Source organism: Nanorana parkeri, unplaced genomic scaffold, assembly GCF_000935625.1.
Source record: "Nanorana parkeri isolate BGI_ZX_2015 unplaced genomic scaffold, ASM93562v1 scaffold71, whole genome shotgun sequence".
NCBI classification, from domain to species: domain Eukaryota; kingdom Metazoa; phylum Chordata; class Amphibia; order Anura; family Dicroglossidae; genus Nanorana; species Nanorana parkeri.
The window spans coordinates 1505556-1519296 of record NW_017306339.1 but is presented as its reverse complement, the minus strand read 5'-3'; the positions used below and the strand labels follow the sequence as shown (position 1 = coordinate 1519296).

The 13741-nt window shown below is 39.9% G+C and overlaps 1 protein-coding gene across 1 annotated transcript in view; it reads right to left on the bottom strand.

Annotated features, from left to right (window-relative positions):
• LOC108804736 (DNA repair protein complementing XP-G cells homolog) overlaps positions 1 to 13741 on the bottom strand; it is a 26603-nt gene that overhangs the window by 11224 nt on the left and 1638 nt on the right. The window contains exons 2-9 of the mRNA XM_018576602.1: positions 13017 to 13192; positions 11503 to 11624; positions 11313 to 11405; positions 10868 to 10928; positions 8843 to 8986; positions 5245 to 5452; positions 1786 to 2961; positions 1148 to 1407 (exon numbers count right to left, since the gene is read on the bottom strand). Coding sequence (XP_018432104.1) covers positions 1148 to 1407; positions 1786 to 2961; positions 5245 to 5452; positions 8843 to 8986; positions 10868 to 10928; positions 11313 to 11405; positions 11503 to 11624; positions 13017 to 13192 — 2240 coding nt within the window. The remainder of the gene's footprint in view (positions 1 to 1147; positions 1408 to 1785; positions 2962 to 5244; positions 5453 to 8842; positions 8987 to 10867; positions 10929 to 11312; positions 11406 to 11502; positions 11625 to 13016; positions 13193 to 13741) is intronic.

The window sequence follows — 13741 nt, the reverse complement described above, 5'->3', positions numbered from 1 at the left end:
GGGGTTCTTGATTTTGACTACAAAAGTGAAAATACACTTTAAATAAAGCCTGAAGTAAGATAACAGAGACTGCCAATATGGGCTGTTTCTTCTGAAAATCCTAGTTACCTGGCTCTCATGCTGTTTCAATAGCTTTAGTATCAACCTGGAGCAAGTATATGTTTTGGCTTTACTATGCCTTTCCTATCTGCATTCTTGTTCATGGCAAGTGATTCAGAGTACTGGAGCCAGCCAGGGGATTAGTGTGTTAGAAGAAATATTGTATTTCTCTCACTCGCAGGTTTTCAGGAGTTCCCTATAATCCACTGAAGCAACGTTTCAGATTAAAAGTGTCTTCCCCAAGCATGTGTTGTGTAACCTTCTTTCAAGGCATGAGTAAATCTGTAGTGGATGCACTTGCAGAGTCCTTGCCACAGCTCTTTTATCTACACTGGCTATGTACAACTCAGTGACAATGTCACCAATATGTTTACTGTCTTTACAAGGGTATTAGGTGCACAGAAAGTGGTTTTATATGGTTTGTGTGGCTATGGAATAATGCATTTAAATAAACATTTTTGTGCCGGAAGTTCAGCTTGAAAAGCTTTACATTGAAACTGCTATATTTCAACCCCAAAAAACAACTTTCTCACGCTCAACCGGTTTCCTTAACCATACCTGCTGCAGTTTTGTTTTCCCCCCATAAAAAGTCTAATGTTATTGATGAACATCTTTCATCATATACATGAACATTTTTTTTTCAAAATGCTATTTCAGTTACTTGACATTACAATTTTGTTTTTTTACACATTTGTAGCTTTTGGTTGGGGAGAGGCTGAGTGCAGTGTCCTTGAGAGGATCAAAGTCAGATATGCCACATAAGGTCACCCCAACAATCTTAAATCTAATATCTCTTTCTGATAATATCCTTAATCCTTTCAAATACATTTGTAAACATTTTCTTAGCTCATTGTGGTATTTTAGGTTAACCCTATGCAACTATTAACTTCAGCCATTATTTTTGTCTTCTCCATCGAATAAGAAAAAAATGACAGAGACACTTGGAAGGGGAAAACAATACAGGGAAGTTTAAGATTGTTTATATTGAGACATGTCACACGCACAATGCAATGCTTGCTGATATAGTCTGACCAGAGAGCTGTATTACCATACTTATGTCTTGCCACTCATTGACTGCATCTTCTTCATCTCTTGATTCTTCATTCTGCTGAAGTTCAACATCCTGGCCACCTGCATGGTCATTCTCTGTAAGAGAGTTCTCTATATGTGTGCCAGAGCTCTGTGATGTCGTGGCAAGATCAGATCCCCTACTGGTTGTTACAGGAATTATATCATTAGAAGTTTCTGGTGCCTGTACCAACTGGGAGTTACCATCACCTAAATCACTTTCTACTTCAATGAAGCTACCTGGAGGAAAGAAACATCACAAAGTAGTAAAACAAGAAATACAAACACAATAAAAAAGGAACCAACAATGAAAAAGGTTGGGCCACTAAATTCCATGGTATTAATGAGTGAAAAAGGGAAATATTGAATTAGAATTGATATGACATGATATATCACCCTGATAAGTCCGTGAATGTGTTGAACTCAAGACTAAGTGGTTCTTAAGTTATGCTTTTGTTCCCAGCTAATTTAATATTCTGCAACATAATATCTTCCCATATAGGATAATCAGTTACTAATTATCACTAATCAATATTGCAATAAACAGATTGCTACATCAGATTCCCTACAATCAGGCAAGCAGTAAAAAATGCCACATAAAAGCAGATGACTACTTACCATCAGAATCTGAATCCACTTCTTTTTCTACGTCGGAGTCTCCCTCAGTAACAGGAATACTTTCTGGAGTCATAGGGACATAGGCAATGTCTGGAGCATTGCTGGAAGAAGGCTGCCGACTGCTGGAATCTTCCACTTTGGACTCAGTGACCTTTTGCTCTAGTAGGACCACATCTGGTAGACTTTGAGCTTCGATGTCTATTTCAGTTAACAGCTTGTTGGTTGTAGACAACACCCCTGATGAAGATACCTTAGGTAGGTGGATGTGACTCATTACTTTACCAGTTGCTGACTGAAGAATTCCTTTACTTTCATTGCCAATTGTCTGAAAATCAGCTTGGCCATGAGATTTTATTTTGATGGTCTTTGTTTCAGAAGAAATGACCATGTCACCTTCTACATTTGTGGAAGCTTCTAGTTGGTGGCTTTCTAATGCCACAGAAGGCTTCATAGGAGAGCCTGCAACAAAACCACTTGAAAGACTTTTCAAAGATGAATCCACAGGTGTGTCCCGTGAATGAAAGATATTCCTTTTTACTAAATGTGCACCAAAATCTACTCCTAATGGTGATGCAACCAGTTTTGAAAGTGATTTACTGTGTTTCAGATTAGACACTGAATTAAGTGGTGATTTCTCATTGCTAGCATTTGATTTATCTTGGGCAGGTTTGGGTGAAAATTCAGCCCTTGCAGCAGGTATGATAGGGGTTGTTTGTGCTCCAAATTGAGTGACCAGAGAAGCATCCTCCTCATCTGAACTGCTGATAATCAGCACTTTAGCTCTAGGCTGTTCCTCTTCTTCATCACTTATCACAACAGACCTCTTCCTGTTCACCATTTCTTCATCCTCAGCAAGAGCCTGTTGAATTGCATGCAGGGTTCTTGGGGAGACACTACCATCTATTGTACAGACAGATTTAGAAGGGTCCTTTTTGGGAACCTTATTATCATGAACTTCATCATCAGAGATGTTCTCCAACATTGCCTCTTGGATAGCAAACAGTGTTCTTGGGGAGGGTGGTGCAGCTTCTGGAACAGAGTATTTAGTTTTTTTAGATTTATGAGCGGATTGCAACTTAAAATCAAGGTACGTTTTTGGTGTTGCATCCTGTGAACTAGAGGGTGTTGCTTCTTCTGCATTATCTTCCTTTTTATCTTTAGTCTTTGACTGAATCCCTAAAAGTAAGAAGGCAAATTATGAGTACCAAATACTAATGAGCACTGAAAACCAGAAGCAGATCTTTCAACAATGATTCTCAGAAACAGGTGTTTTAGCATCAGTGCTTGTTAAATATGTATACAAACCTTGATACATTGTATAAAGCAATGTACACTCACCGGCCACTTAATTAGGTACACCTGTTCAATTGCTTGGTAACACACATTGCTAATCAGCCAATCACATGGCAGCAACTCAATGCATATAGGCATCTAGACATCGTGAAGATGATTTGCTGAAGTTCAAACGGAGCATCAGAATGGGGAAGAAAGGGGATTTAAGGGACGTTGAACCTGGCATGGTTGTTGGTGCCAGGTGGGCTGGTCTGAGTATTTCAAAAACTGATGATCTACTGGGATTTTCACACACAACCATCTCTCGGGTTTACAGAGAATAGTCCGAAAAAGAAAAAATATTCAGTGAGCGGTAGTTGTGTGGACAAAAATGCCTTGTTGATATCAGAGGTCAGAATGGGCAGACTGGTTTGAGATGATAGAAAGGCAACAGTAACTCAAATAACCATTACAACCAAGGTATGCAGAAAACCATCTCTGAACACACAACACGTCAAATCTTGAAGCAGATGGGCCACAGCAGCAGACCACCCCGGGTGTTACTCCTGTCAGCTAAGAACAGGAAACGGAGGTGGTTCCTGTTTAACTCCTGAATAACCGTTATTTTGCTTAATTATCCCAAATAATTATTACACTCTCCCCTTGCTTTGCTTAGTTTATTTAGCCAATTTAAAAAAAAAAAGAGATACAATACACAAATATATGTACATACATTTTGCAAAAATTAATTTCATTTGTCAATAACTTTGCCACACTTTGTGCCTAAAATATAATTCTGGTTTCAAAATAAAATATTTACATTGCAGAAAAAAAATAGTACTCTATGCGTCTACTCATAAATGTTTTCACACAACTTTAGCCGAGGATTTACACATTTAATCAATTGAAAAACCCACTCAAAATTGCTGTAAAGAGCAGTACCAGGCAAGTCCCATATAAAAACCAGTGAGCTTTTCATGCTATCCAGCAAGCACAGCAATTATGTCTAAAGTCAAAGCTCTCTCGAATTTGCTTTAACATTTTTTAATCTCCTGTCCGCAGTACACACTCTCCATGACAGGGTCAATAGGGCTGCAGAAGAATACTTCCTGAACTTCCTCCCTATCTGCTTCTGGGATCAACAATCACATTTGAACTTCCAAGGCAGGTTTGAGGCAGCCAGGAGCTTGCTGTGGTTGTTCCAGCATCAAAAGCAGGTACATTCTGGATTACTACATTACTGACAAAAGAGGGAGTGCAAGACTGGTGCATTATAGCAATGCTTGATAAAAAATAAAACCGTAATCAGAGAGGCTAGACTTCCTATATACTAGGGATGCACTGATACTTTTCAGATACCAGTGCCGATACTTGGCATTTTCATGAGAACTACCAGGGTTGCAGAGGTTGCAGCTGGGACCTAGCTCTGGCACTCCACCACTGTCCTGAAATCATTAGTCTGTATTGTTTTAGAAAAACTGTCACATTACAATAAATTGTATTTGTAAAAATGGTATTGGTGCATCCCTTTATTTATAAAAACAAATCATACATTAAAACAGGGATGCACAAATCCCCGAAGCTTCATATGCTCCTTACAAATGACAGCTGCCTCCTAACTTTTGAACTTTTCTCTAGTCTAGTCATGGAGCTGGAAAAGTATCTGTACTTGTGCCGAGTACGGTACTTGGTATCGGTGCATCCCTACTATAGACAGTACAATTTTATGATTGGGTGTCTGTTTTTTTTTTAAAGTGTTATAATGCTTCAAGTGATTTCAATAGCCTAAAACACCCCCTTTCTTAAATGGAAAGCAATTCTTCTTTAAAGGAGACCTGAGCTAAAACATACCTAGGTACTACTATTGTTGACTAGAGTGGTGTACAGGGAGTGTTTTGGACAGCTGCAGGCCCACACCGCTGTCCTCAGTGTTCAGCAGAGGTCAGGCTCTCCAGCATGCCACTAGCAGAGCGTATTTTCACCCTTTGCTGCAAGAACTAGAAAGTAAACAAATAAGGATAATATAAAACACCCATTTTTATTACTGTGTATGTAGCTTGACTGTATCACAGTAATAAAATCAGTAGCTTCAATTGTACAGTAGCGCTGTGCATTCATGAAGAAAATAATGTCATATGATATTGTACATCTGGTAGCTATTCATAGTCGTTTTTTGTTTACTCATACCTTTAATTAGAATATAATGAGAAGTGTCCTCTGAGACCAGACGGTTGCACTCGACCTCTTTCATAAATCCCCCGTCTGTCTCAAACTGAGCGCGGACCTCCCCCACGTGCTGCTGGCTCATCTCTTTCCGTACATTATTGAGGCACCTGTTCAAATCGTTTTTCTTCAGCAGCCCTTTCAGCTGATACTGGGAGAAATCATCAGACCCCTTCAAAAGAGAACATCAATGTCATCATATTACAATGCCATCTGCACGTTTTAACACTTTCATTATAAGCTAAATTTTTACCAAAATGAAATCAGTAACATGGAAACAGGAAGAAATGCAAGCAATGTTGCCCAAATCTGTTAATGAGCTAGATATTTATTTATGTGAGCCTGTATATGGAGACCTGCACCCACATCCTTAGCTACAGCCTACTTGCATCCATTGCCATGCTCAACCTACATCCAACATGCTTGTATATGTAACTTGACCTGATGCACAGCGACCCTAACCAAAACCCATCTGGACTGCTACCAACCATGTCAAGCAAGTTGGAAGATGCGTTCATGTCACAAGCTGCTACTAAGAAGAAAATATATGACCAGTACACCAATGGATCTTCATCCAAAAACTGCTACCAAATACCATGAAACTGCTACCAAACTACAAGTGGCTGCTGGTGATGGCTACCCAGTACAACATGGACTTCAACCATGTTATTATGTTCTAGACCTCAACACAGTACAAGCTTCCGTGCAAATTCAGCATGTTAAAGCAACCCTGTCAAAATAGAAACACAGAGGCTACAATTGTGGACTTCTCCTTTCAAAAATACTAGTTGCTTGCCTGTGATCCTGCATCATCCTGAGTCAGAACAGGCATGCAGATAATGACTTCTGATTTCCCTGAACTGCATATTTGTTACCGATCAAATACCGGAGGCCAGTAAGTTAACCCAACAGCTGGATGACTGGTATTTTTAGAAGGAGATGAGCACACATTGCAGGCACCTGTCCTGCCAACAAAATAGAGATAATTTGGAGATAGTGTTAAATATCTAAATAGTAGGTTAACATGGGTCTATGGGTATATATAGACATTTGCTCATTTTAGCAGAAGAGGACAACCATCATGTTGTCTGGTGCACACTGATATCTAAAAATACACCTCCGATCAGCATGTTTTTAAAAAAAAGATAAGCCTATTAGCCAGGTTAGATTTTTCCAACCACACATAGACAATCTGCTGGGGCTGTCAGCCAAGTACAGTAATCAAGGGAAAATATGGTGTCCACTGCCAGCTTTTCATTAATATTATTTTTGACAAGCAGTAGCCTTTTAGAATGGAGTCTTACCTGGATGCACACAGATATTGGGAGTTTATTCTTTACATTACCATATCACCGTGCCTAACTGATATTAATTGGAAAGGATTGTGAAAATTAGCATGTTGGTAAATCTAATCAAGCTTGTTAGGTTTTCTTTATAGCACCCGAGAGGCACTCAAAGGACCTCTGTTTGCCGAATCAAAGGACCTGACCAGACAGGCAGTTAGCTCATTCAGATATTTACAATGCAAAATGGAACCTCTGCAGAGTTAAAAGGAGAACTATGGGGTCAGTGTTTTTCCCCATAGTTCTCCTCAGGGTCCCAGGAGGACATAAACTAGTGTCCTCCCGTGACTCAAAGCTCAGTATACCGCGAGCTACAGCTCACGGTATACTGAGACCACCGCAGCAGGGACGTATCACAACATTACTGTCGAGATCCACCCAGCTGCGTGATTGACAGCTGGCTCTGCCTATCTAGAGGCAGAGCCATCTGTACCCGCCCCCTCCCCCGTTCGTTCCTCCAGTTAGTGCTGGAGGATCGGAGCGGGGAATCCCTGCAGGGAGATATGAGTGACAGTCACGGCTCTCTTCAGAGACAGGATCGAGAAGTGAGCGAGCGACAGTATGTGTTCGCTCACTTCCCGATCTATTGAGCCGACGTGTGACAGTTTCATTGTCACACGTCGGCTCGAACTATGAGGCTGAGAGAAAGTCACTCAGCTCACAGTTCTCCTTTAATTTCTGAGGTGTTAACTTTTCTATGATGAAGCCATTACACTGTATTGAAAAATTGACGTAACAACAATAATGTAGAACAGACAGCTATGTCTTGGTACAAACTAACATGTTCAAATGAAAAAAAATTACAACAAATCATTAATACGAAAAGCAATATTGGTACACAACACATAGCAAAATTTTGGTATATTTATTATGTTGGCGGTTATTCAGATCTTTATGTCATCTAGCATGCAGGCAGCAAAGAATCACAGATTACATTTACTGTACCATAAATCACTGTATTTCTTTTAAGCCATTACAGAGCTATTGTATGTCTTGTATGAGCAGAAAGCCAAATGCTGTCTATGTAAAATGCAACTGGTACCACCTGCTGGTCAGTTTATATATTACCTGTTAGATTACTCTATCAATATGTTTATGGCACAAGAAAAATAAAGCAAAAGTGGAAATCTTAAATAAAACTTCTTTTTCCAGGTACCGTATATTGTAGAAAATTGGTACCACCACACAATCCAGAAAAACATGCCTTAGTGATCCAATAGTATAGCAAGAGATGAGTAGGAACTCAGAGGACTTAAAACATGAGTAAACCCTTAAAGTGTAGGTTTTATTATACATGGGTACACATACATAGGTATAATAAAACCTAGAATTTAACGGTTTACTCCTGGCACCCACACATGGGTATAATAAAACCTACACTTTAACCGGTTATTTCTGTTTGAAGTCATCTGAGTGCATATGTAAACCTTCGAATACAAAGGACTATCTAGTGGCTGCTCATACATGAGGATTTCAATAGTACAAAAATAAAACCAGAATGCAGTGTTCCTTGCATTGATTCTACAGCCTCGATCAATAGAAAAGCTCACCTAGGAAAGCCATCCTTAGCTAAAGTATGCAAAAAAAAAAGGCTTGTCTCTCCGAGTTGAGACTTCACCCTATAAAGGTGGTTTTTTGTGTGTATTTCTTATATACCTGATCATGGATATTATTATATTATGAGTTTTCAATTTCAAACTAATGACGGTTGTATTGTTATTGCTTTGTTCATGTTATTTGTACAGGTTTACCCCTTTGTGCGCAATATATGCACTACTTTTGTATGTCTTGTTATGTTCGTTGTTTCATCTTATCTGTTAAAACCCAATAAAATTATTTGAATGAAAAAAACAACAACAAGGGTTAATACTTTCTAGACTACAAAAGCAACTGACACATTCACCACCTTGCACAGTGTATGGCTAACTTTATTCCCTATATAGTGACGAATGATCATTTATATAGTGACGAATGGATGGGAATCTTGTGCAATTATTGGTATTTCACATCTGTGTTATTTACTTTTTGACAATACGGGGTTTATATTGTGATCAATAGCATGTGTAGTTCAGATATAAATATTTCAATATTTGCAAACAGATAAAGAACAGGAGAGAAGAAACCAGATGGTTTATGTATTTAACTAAACAAACAAAACAACAAATAATGCTGGGTGCAAATAACGTAATAATGTGTATTGATCCTACTTGTCACTATACCTCTGGCATGGCTTCAAACAATGTCCTTCTTCGTTTGGTGAACTCTTTCATGTCAGTCAGGATTTCATGCTTCACCTCGGGAGGAAGGCTGGTGAAATCCTCAGAGTCTACATCCACTGAATGTGGGTCAGCAAAAAATTCTTCCTAATTAAGAAGGGAAAAATACCCGTCAAGTTTTAAACCTGACTGGTGGAGACCCAACTAGCACATCAGTGTTCCTAAATTACACTGAGAGTCGCTAGGTGGCTTGCAGTAACATTAGCCATGCAACCCATAACATTATACCCAGACAGTTGCAGGTGACAATAGCAAAATACAAAAAAAATTCTAGTCAGTGGCGTAACAATAGCAGCTGCATGGGGCCGGGGCTTGGAAGTGGGCCCATTAAGGATTGCAGAACTTGCTGTTGATACTGGCCCTATACCTCTTGTGACATTTCCAATCAAGTCGAGCTGACATGAGATGGACAGGAGAGAGAGGCGTCCCCAGGCAGGGTGTCACCTGGAGCGGCGATCTCGGTGATGGACGCAGACAAAAAGAGGAGGGGACGTTTATCTGGTGGGATAAGGTATGTCGCCCAGGCCCCTCCTCCCTTGAACTGCTGTCGGCACTCAGTCCATGACTGAGTGCCCGACTCTTCCTTCATACAAGAGGGATATTGTTGTTGTAAGGGTGGGGGACCACAGGAGAAGGTCATCCCAAGGCACCTACTGCCAGAGGTGGCTGTGTCACCCAGTGTGTGCCGCAGCCCCCCTTGTGACGCCACTGACAGGAGACAATGCAGACAGCTCTCCTGCTACCTGACTTTAATATGAATCAACAGTAGGGAGGTTGCCAAGAGTCCCCATCAAAATTTTGCTATAGGGCCCCATGATCTACAGTTGAGAAGTATGGACTCCAGCACTCCAAATGCATCTGTTTATTGATGTAGATGCAGCAAATCACATTCAGTGCCATGAATGTGATTTTCTGCATCTACATCAATAAACAGATGCATTTGATTTGCATTTGGAGTGCCGGTGTCCATACTTCTCTTTGTGCCTAGAAATGGTTGCCATACGCCGACCACCGTCACACCCACCTAATCTACATGGAAAAAAGCGGTCAGGAGTGCAATGGGTTTATGGATTGTTATATGATCTAGGTTATGCCCATGATTCTAGTATTCAGTTAAAATTCATTAGGAGCAGTCTATGGGTGAATTCATAATTATTTCAAGCTATTTTTTTGGTTGTATAATTGCACATCGCTTGCCTGAGTAATTTAGGCCTTACAATGTGGTATAAACACAGGAAAACATCAGACAGGTGACATTTGGACTACAGTTTTACATTAAAGCTGTAGTGTGGTCTAACATTTTATTGGAGGCATTACCAATAGGTTGTTCCAATCATGTGTACCCCACTGGTGGCTGCTGATTCTTACTTGGCAGTGCAGTTCCTCCTCCTCCTTGTATTCTTTAAAAAAAATACATTTTGTTCTCTGATTGAACAAGGGGTATATGAACGCTACAATCTCCCCTTGTCAAATCACAATACGCCACATATTGCTGGGAAAGATGTTTTCTGAGTGGAGGAGCTGCATAGCAAGCGACCCGCTGTGATTGCTGTTCTTCAGCCGTGACTATAAGTTTCACTATCGGAACTATAGGCTGCATGGAACTAAATTTTTTTTAAACAGAAGCAGCAACAACCAGTGGGGCACACATCAATAGGGGTACCTTATATGTAACTAGGTAATGCCCCAGTAAAGTGTTAGCCCACACTTCAGCTTTAACTTCTAAGCACATACCATGGGTAGAAACCTAATCCTTGCACACAAAGCATCTATTTTCAGTATTACATGCGTCTGAAAAGAGTCACATGAGGCAGGAAAGAAAACAAGCTGAGCTTATTTGTAAGATTACCACTTGTTAAAATTAATGGAAAATGTACAGTACTTCAAACAATAGTGAAGGACTTCAAGAAGTTTTATCTAGTCTACTAAAGCAAATAATAATAAAATAAAAAAAAAAATTGACAAAACCTGAAGAATCCTCTTGTGATTCATTCTGTCCTGCCATTCTTTCTCTTCTTCCTCTTCAGAACTATGGGTAAAGCGAGTACACAAAAATATATTAAAAATGCTAGTTTTAAAAGATGCGCAGAAGATGTTTATAAATTTGGAGTAATGAGCACAGAATGCACAATTTAACCGCTCTACACTGTATTTGCTGAACCAACAGGATAGGGGTATTTGACCTGATTGCTGCTCCTGTGCTGGGAAAATAAGAGATACAGGAAGGAAGGGCTCATTTAAATTATAACATGAAAGCTTTGACTTCGAATAAAGTGTAAACATGAGTATATTGTAAGTGCATTTCCTACATTGCTTTCATTCTTTGGAAATTACAAGTACTTTTGCAGGCGTTACAGTTTGTATATTAGCTTAATAAGACAATGACAAAAAAAAGAAGAGTTTTCCAACGTACCTATTTCTCTCATTCTCTTCTAATGGGGCTAGAGCATAAATATCCTCCTCTTCTTTTCTCCGTATTTTGGGAAGACTAGGAAGCGCCTCATTGCTGGAAAACACCAAAGAGAGATTGCTGAATGCCTACATTCATGTTGGAAGACTGGCTGCAGTGGGACAAGACTATGAGATGTATATAAGATGCACACCTTTGCTTGTTTCCAGACAAGGCAGCTTTAATAGCTTGTCTTTTCAAGAAGGTTTTCAGCAACCTGTCATTTGTTTTCTTGACTTCGTTGGCTGCTACATCCTTCCTCTGTCTCCTCTTTGCCTGAAAGGAGAATGTAAAATGTGATTATAACATGGACAGATTTATTCATTAGGAAATTAAGCCTATAGCTACAGTCCTAGATGGCCAGATAGATACTAAACAGATATTGTTCTTCCACTTTTCCAAGGTCATGTTAGAAATAAAAGTGCACTTTTTCCTTCCTGCTGCCTGGTATCACAAAGTAATGTCCATGGTGACAAATTGGTGCAGCAAGCAGGAGGGGCTGGGGCTGCAATCTTTCTGTCCTCCCTGCCATTTACAAAACTTCTACTATTACTTTCCCAGAATGCAAGGTTTTTTTTCGGAATAGAGGGCAGTCTTATAATTTATCCACTCCTCCATTCGCAGAACGCCTAGCATTGTGGAATAATAGTAGGACAGTAAAGGGTGGCGAACGGCGGGACCCTTCTTAGTCACGAGTGTCAAGAGATCTCACCAGCACACCATAATATCTTGTGCAATCAGCAAAAGTCCATTTATTGACAAATATTGCCACTCAAGTACAAGCGTTTTCGGGGCCACGCAGGGTACCCTTCATCATTCTGAGCCTGATGAAGGGGAACATGCGTGGCCCCAAAAGCACTTGAACGGCAATATTTGTCAATAAATTGACTTTTTCTGATTGCACAAGATATTATGGTGTGCTGGTGACATCTCTAGAAAATTATATCATATCTCATAGTGCCGTCAGTGGCCATTACCAGCACCCACCCGCATCTTACAGGGGAACGTATCCGGTAAGGAGTGCAGCCAGACATCTTCTTATTACCTTCATAGTCACAGCCACAGCGTTTCCTACTTGCAGTGCTAGAAGATCACCCCTGTGTGGGGTATCCAGCATTAGTGGAAGAAGGATTATTACACCAACTAAATTAACATTGGGTGCACTTCTTTAGATGTATATTAGAAGACTGGAGCTGTATAATCCCCATTTAGTTTTTCTACACTTAAAGTGACATTAAACCCTCAGATTTTTTAACATAAACCAATACTGTAATGTGTGCCTTACTGTAATCCATGGTAGTTTCCCTTCTCTTTGCTGCTCTTCCTTTTAAATCCTCATGTCTTCTCATGCTTGGGGAGAACTTCCCTTTTCAGCTCAGGGCCTCTTCCTGTAGTGCTGGCTCAGGTTACAAACCTATACAAACGGATACACAGACACCATGTATCCATTCCTGAGACAAGGCAGTCTGCTGCAAAACAGAAGTTCTGCCCAGCATGAGAACAGATACAGATTTAAAAGGAAGAGCAGCAAAGAGAAGGGAAACAACCATGGATTACAGTAAGGCGCACATTACAGTATTGTTTTATGTTAAAAAATCTGAGGGTTTAATGTCACTTTAAGCTTTAAGTCTTACTTTGTGTGAGGAGATAGAAAATAACATTAATTACCAGAGTCTGTTTCTTCAGCAGAGGGGCTTCACCATCAAATACAAAAATAGGGCGTATTCTGAAAAACAGCAACTTGCAAAGTCGATGGAATAATGTCAACAGATGAGCATTTTGGATGGCGTTTCCTTGGCGGTCTCTTGCTCCTTTTACTGCTTGATTCAGCCAAATACTTATATCTTTATCCATGGTTAAGTGCACATTAAATATTTTTGGAAAGCAAAATATATAGCAGAGTTCATATACAGGCATTTGCTTAGAGTCAAAAACGTTTCTATAATTTACTGAATGTATAGTAAATTGTGTGTTCATTATTATTATTACATAGTATTTATATAGCGCCAACAGTTTGCGCAGCGCTTTACAATATAAGGAAGACATTACAGTTACAATACAATTCAAGACAAGATGGTAAGGAGGTGTTCATGTGTTAAAGGTGCTGGGTTTAAGAACTTGTTTCATCTTCTATGGGTGATGCCCTCTTCTTTTCTCTAGCAGTTGGAGGTCCTGATCTCTACACCGAACAGAGGGGCAGAAATGTGAGCCAAGGGCAAAGCCATGCAGCACCCCCAGGGGCTGTGTCTATGACGCTCTTGGCTCACAGGAAGTGGGTTGAGTGATATTCCCATAAGACTAGCAGGAGCATGGAGTGATGAGTCTTCAGGTGTCAGACTAGATGAGTAAAGCAGATGTTTAAATTTCTTACTATTAACGAGAGTTGGGCTTTA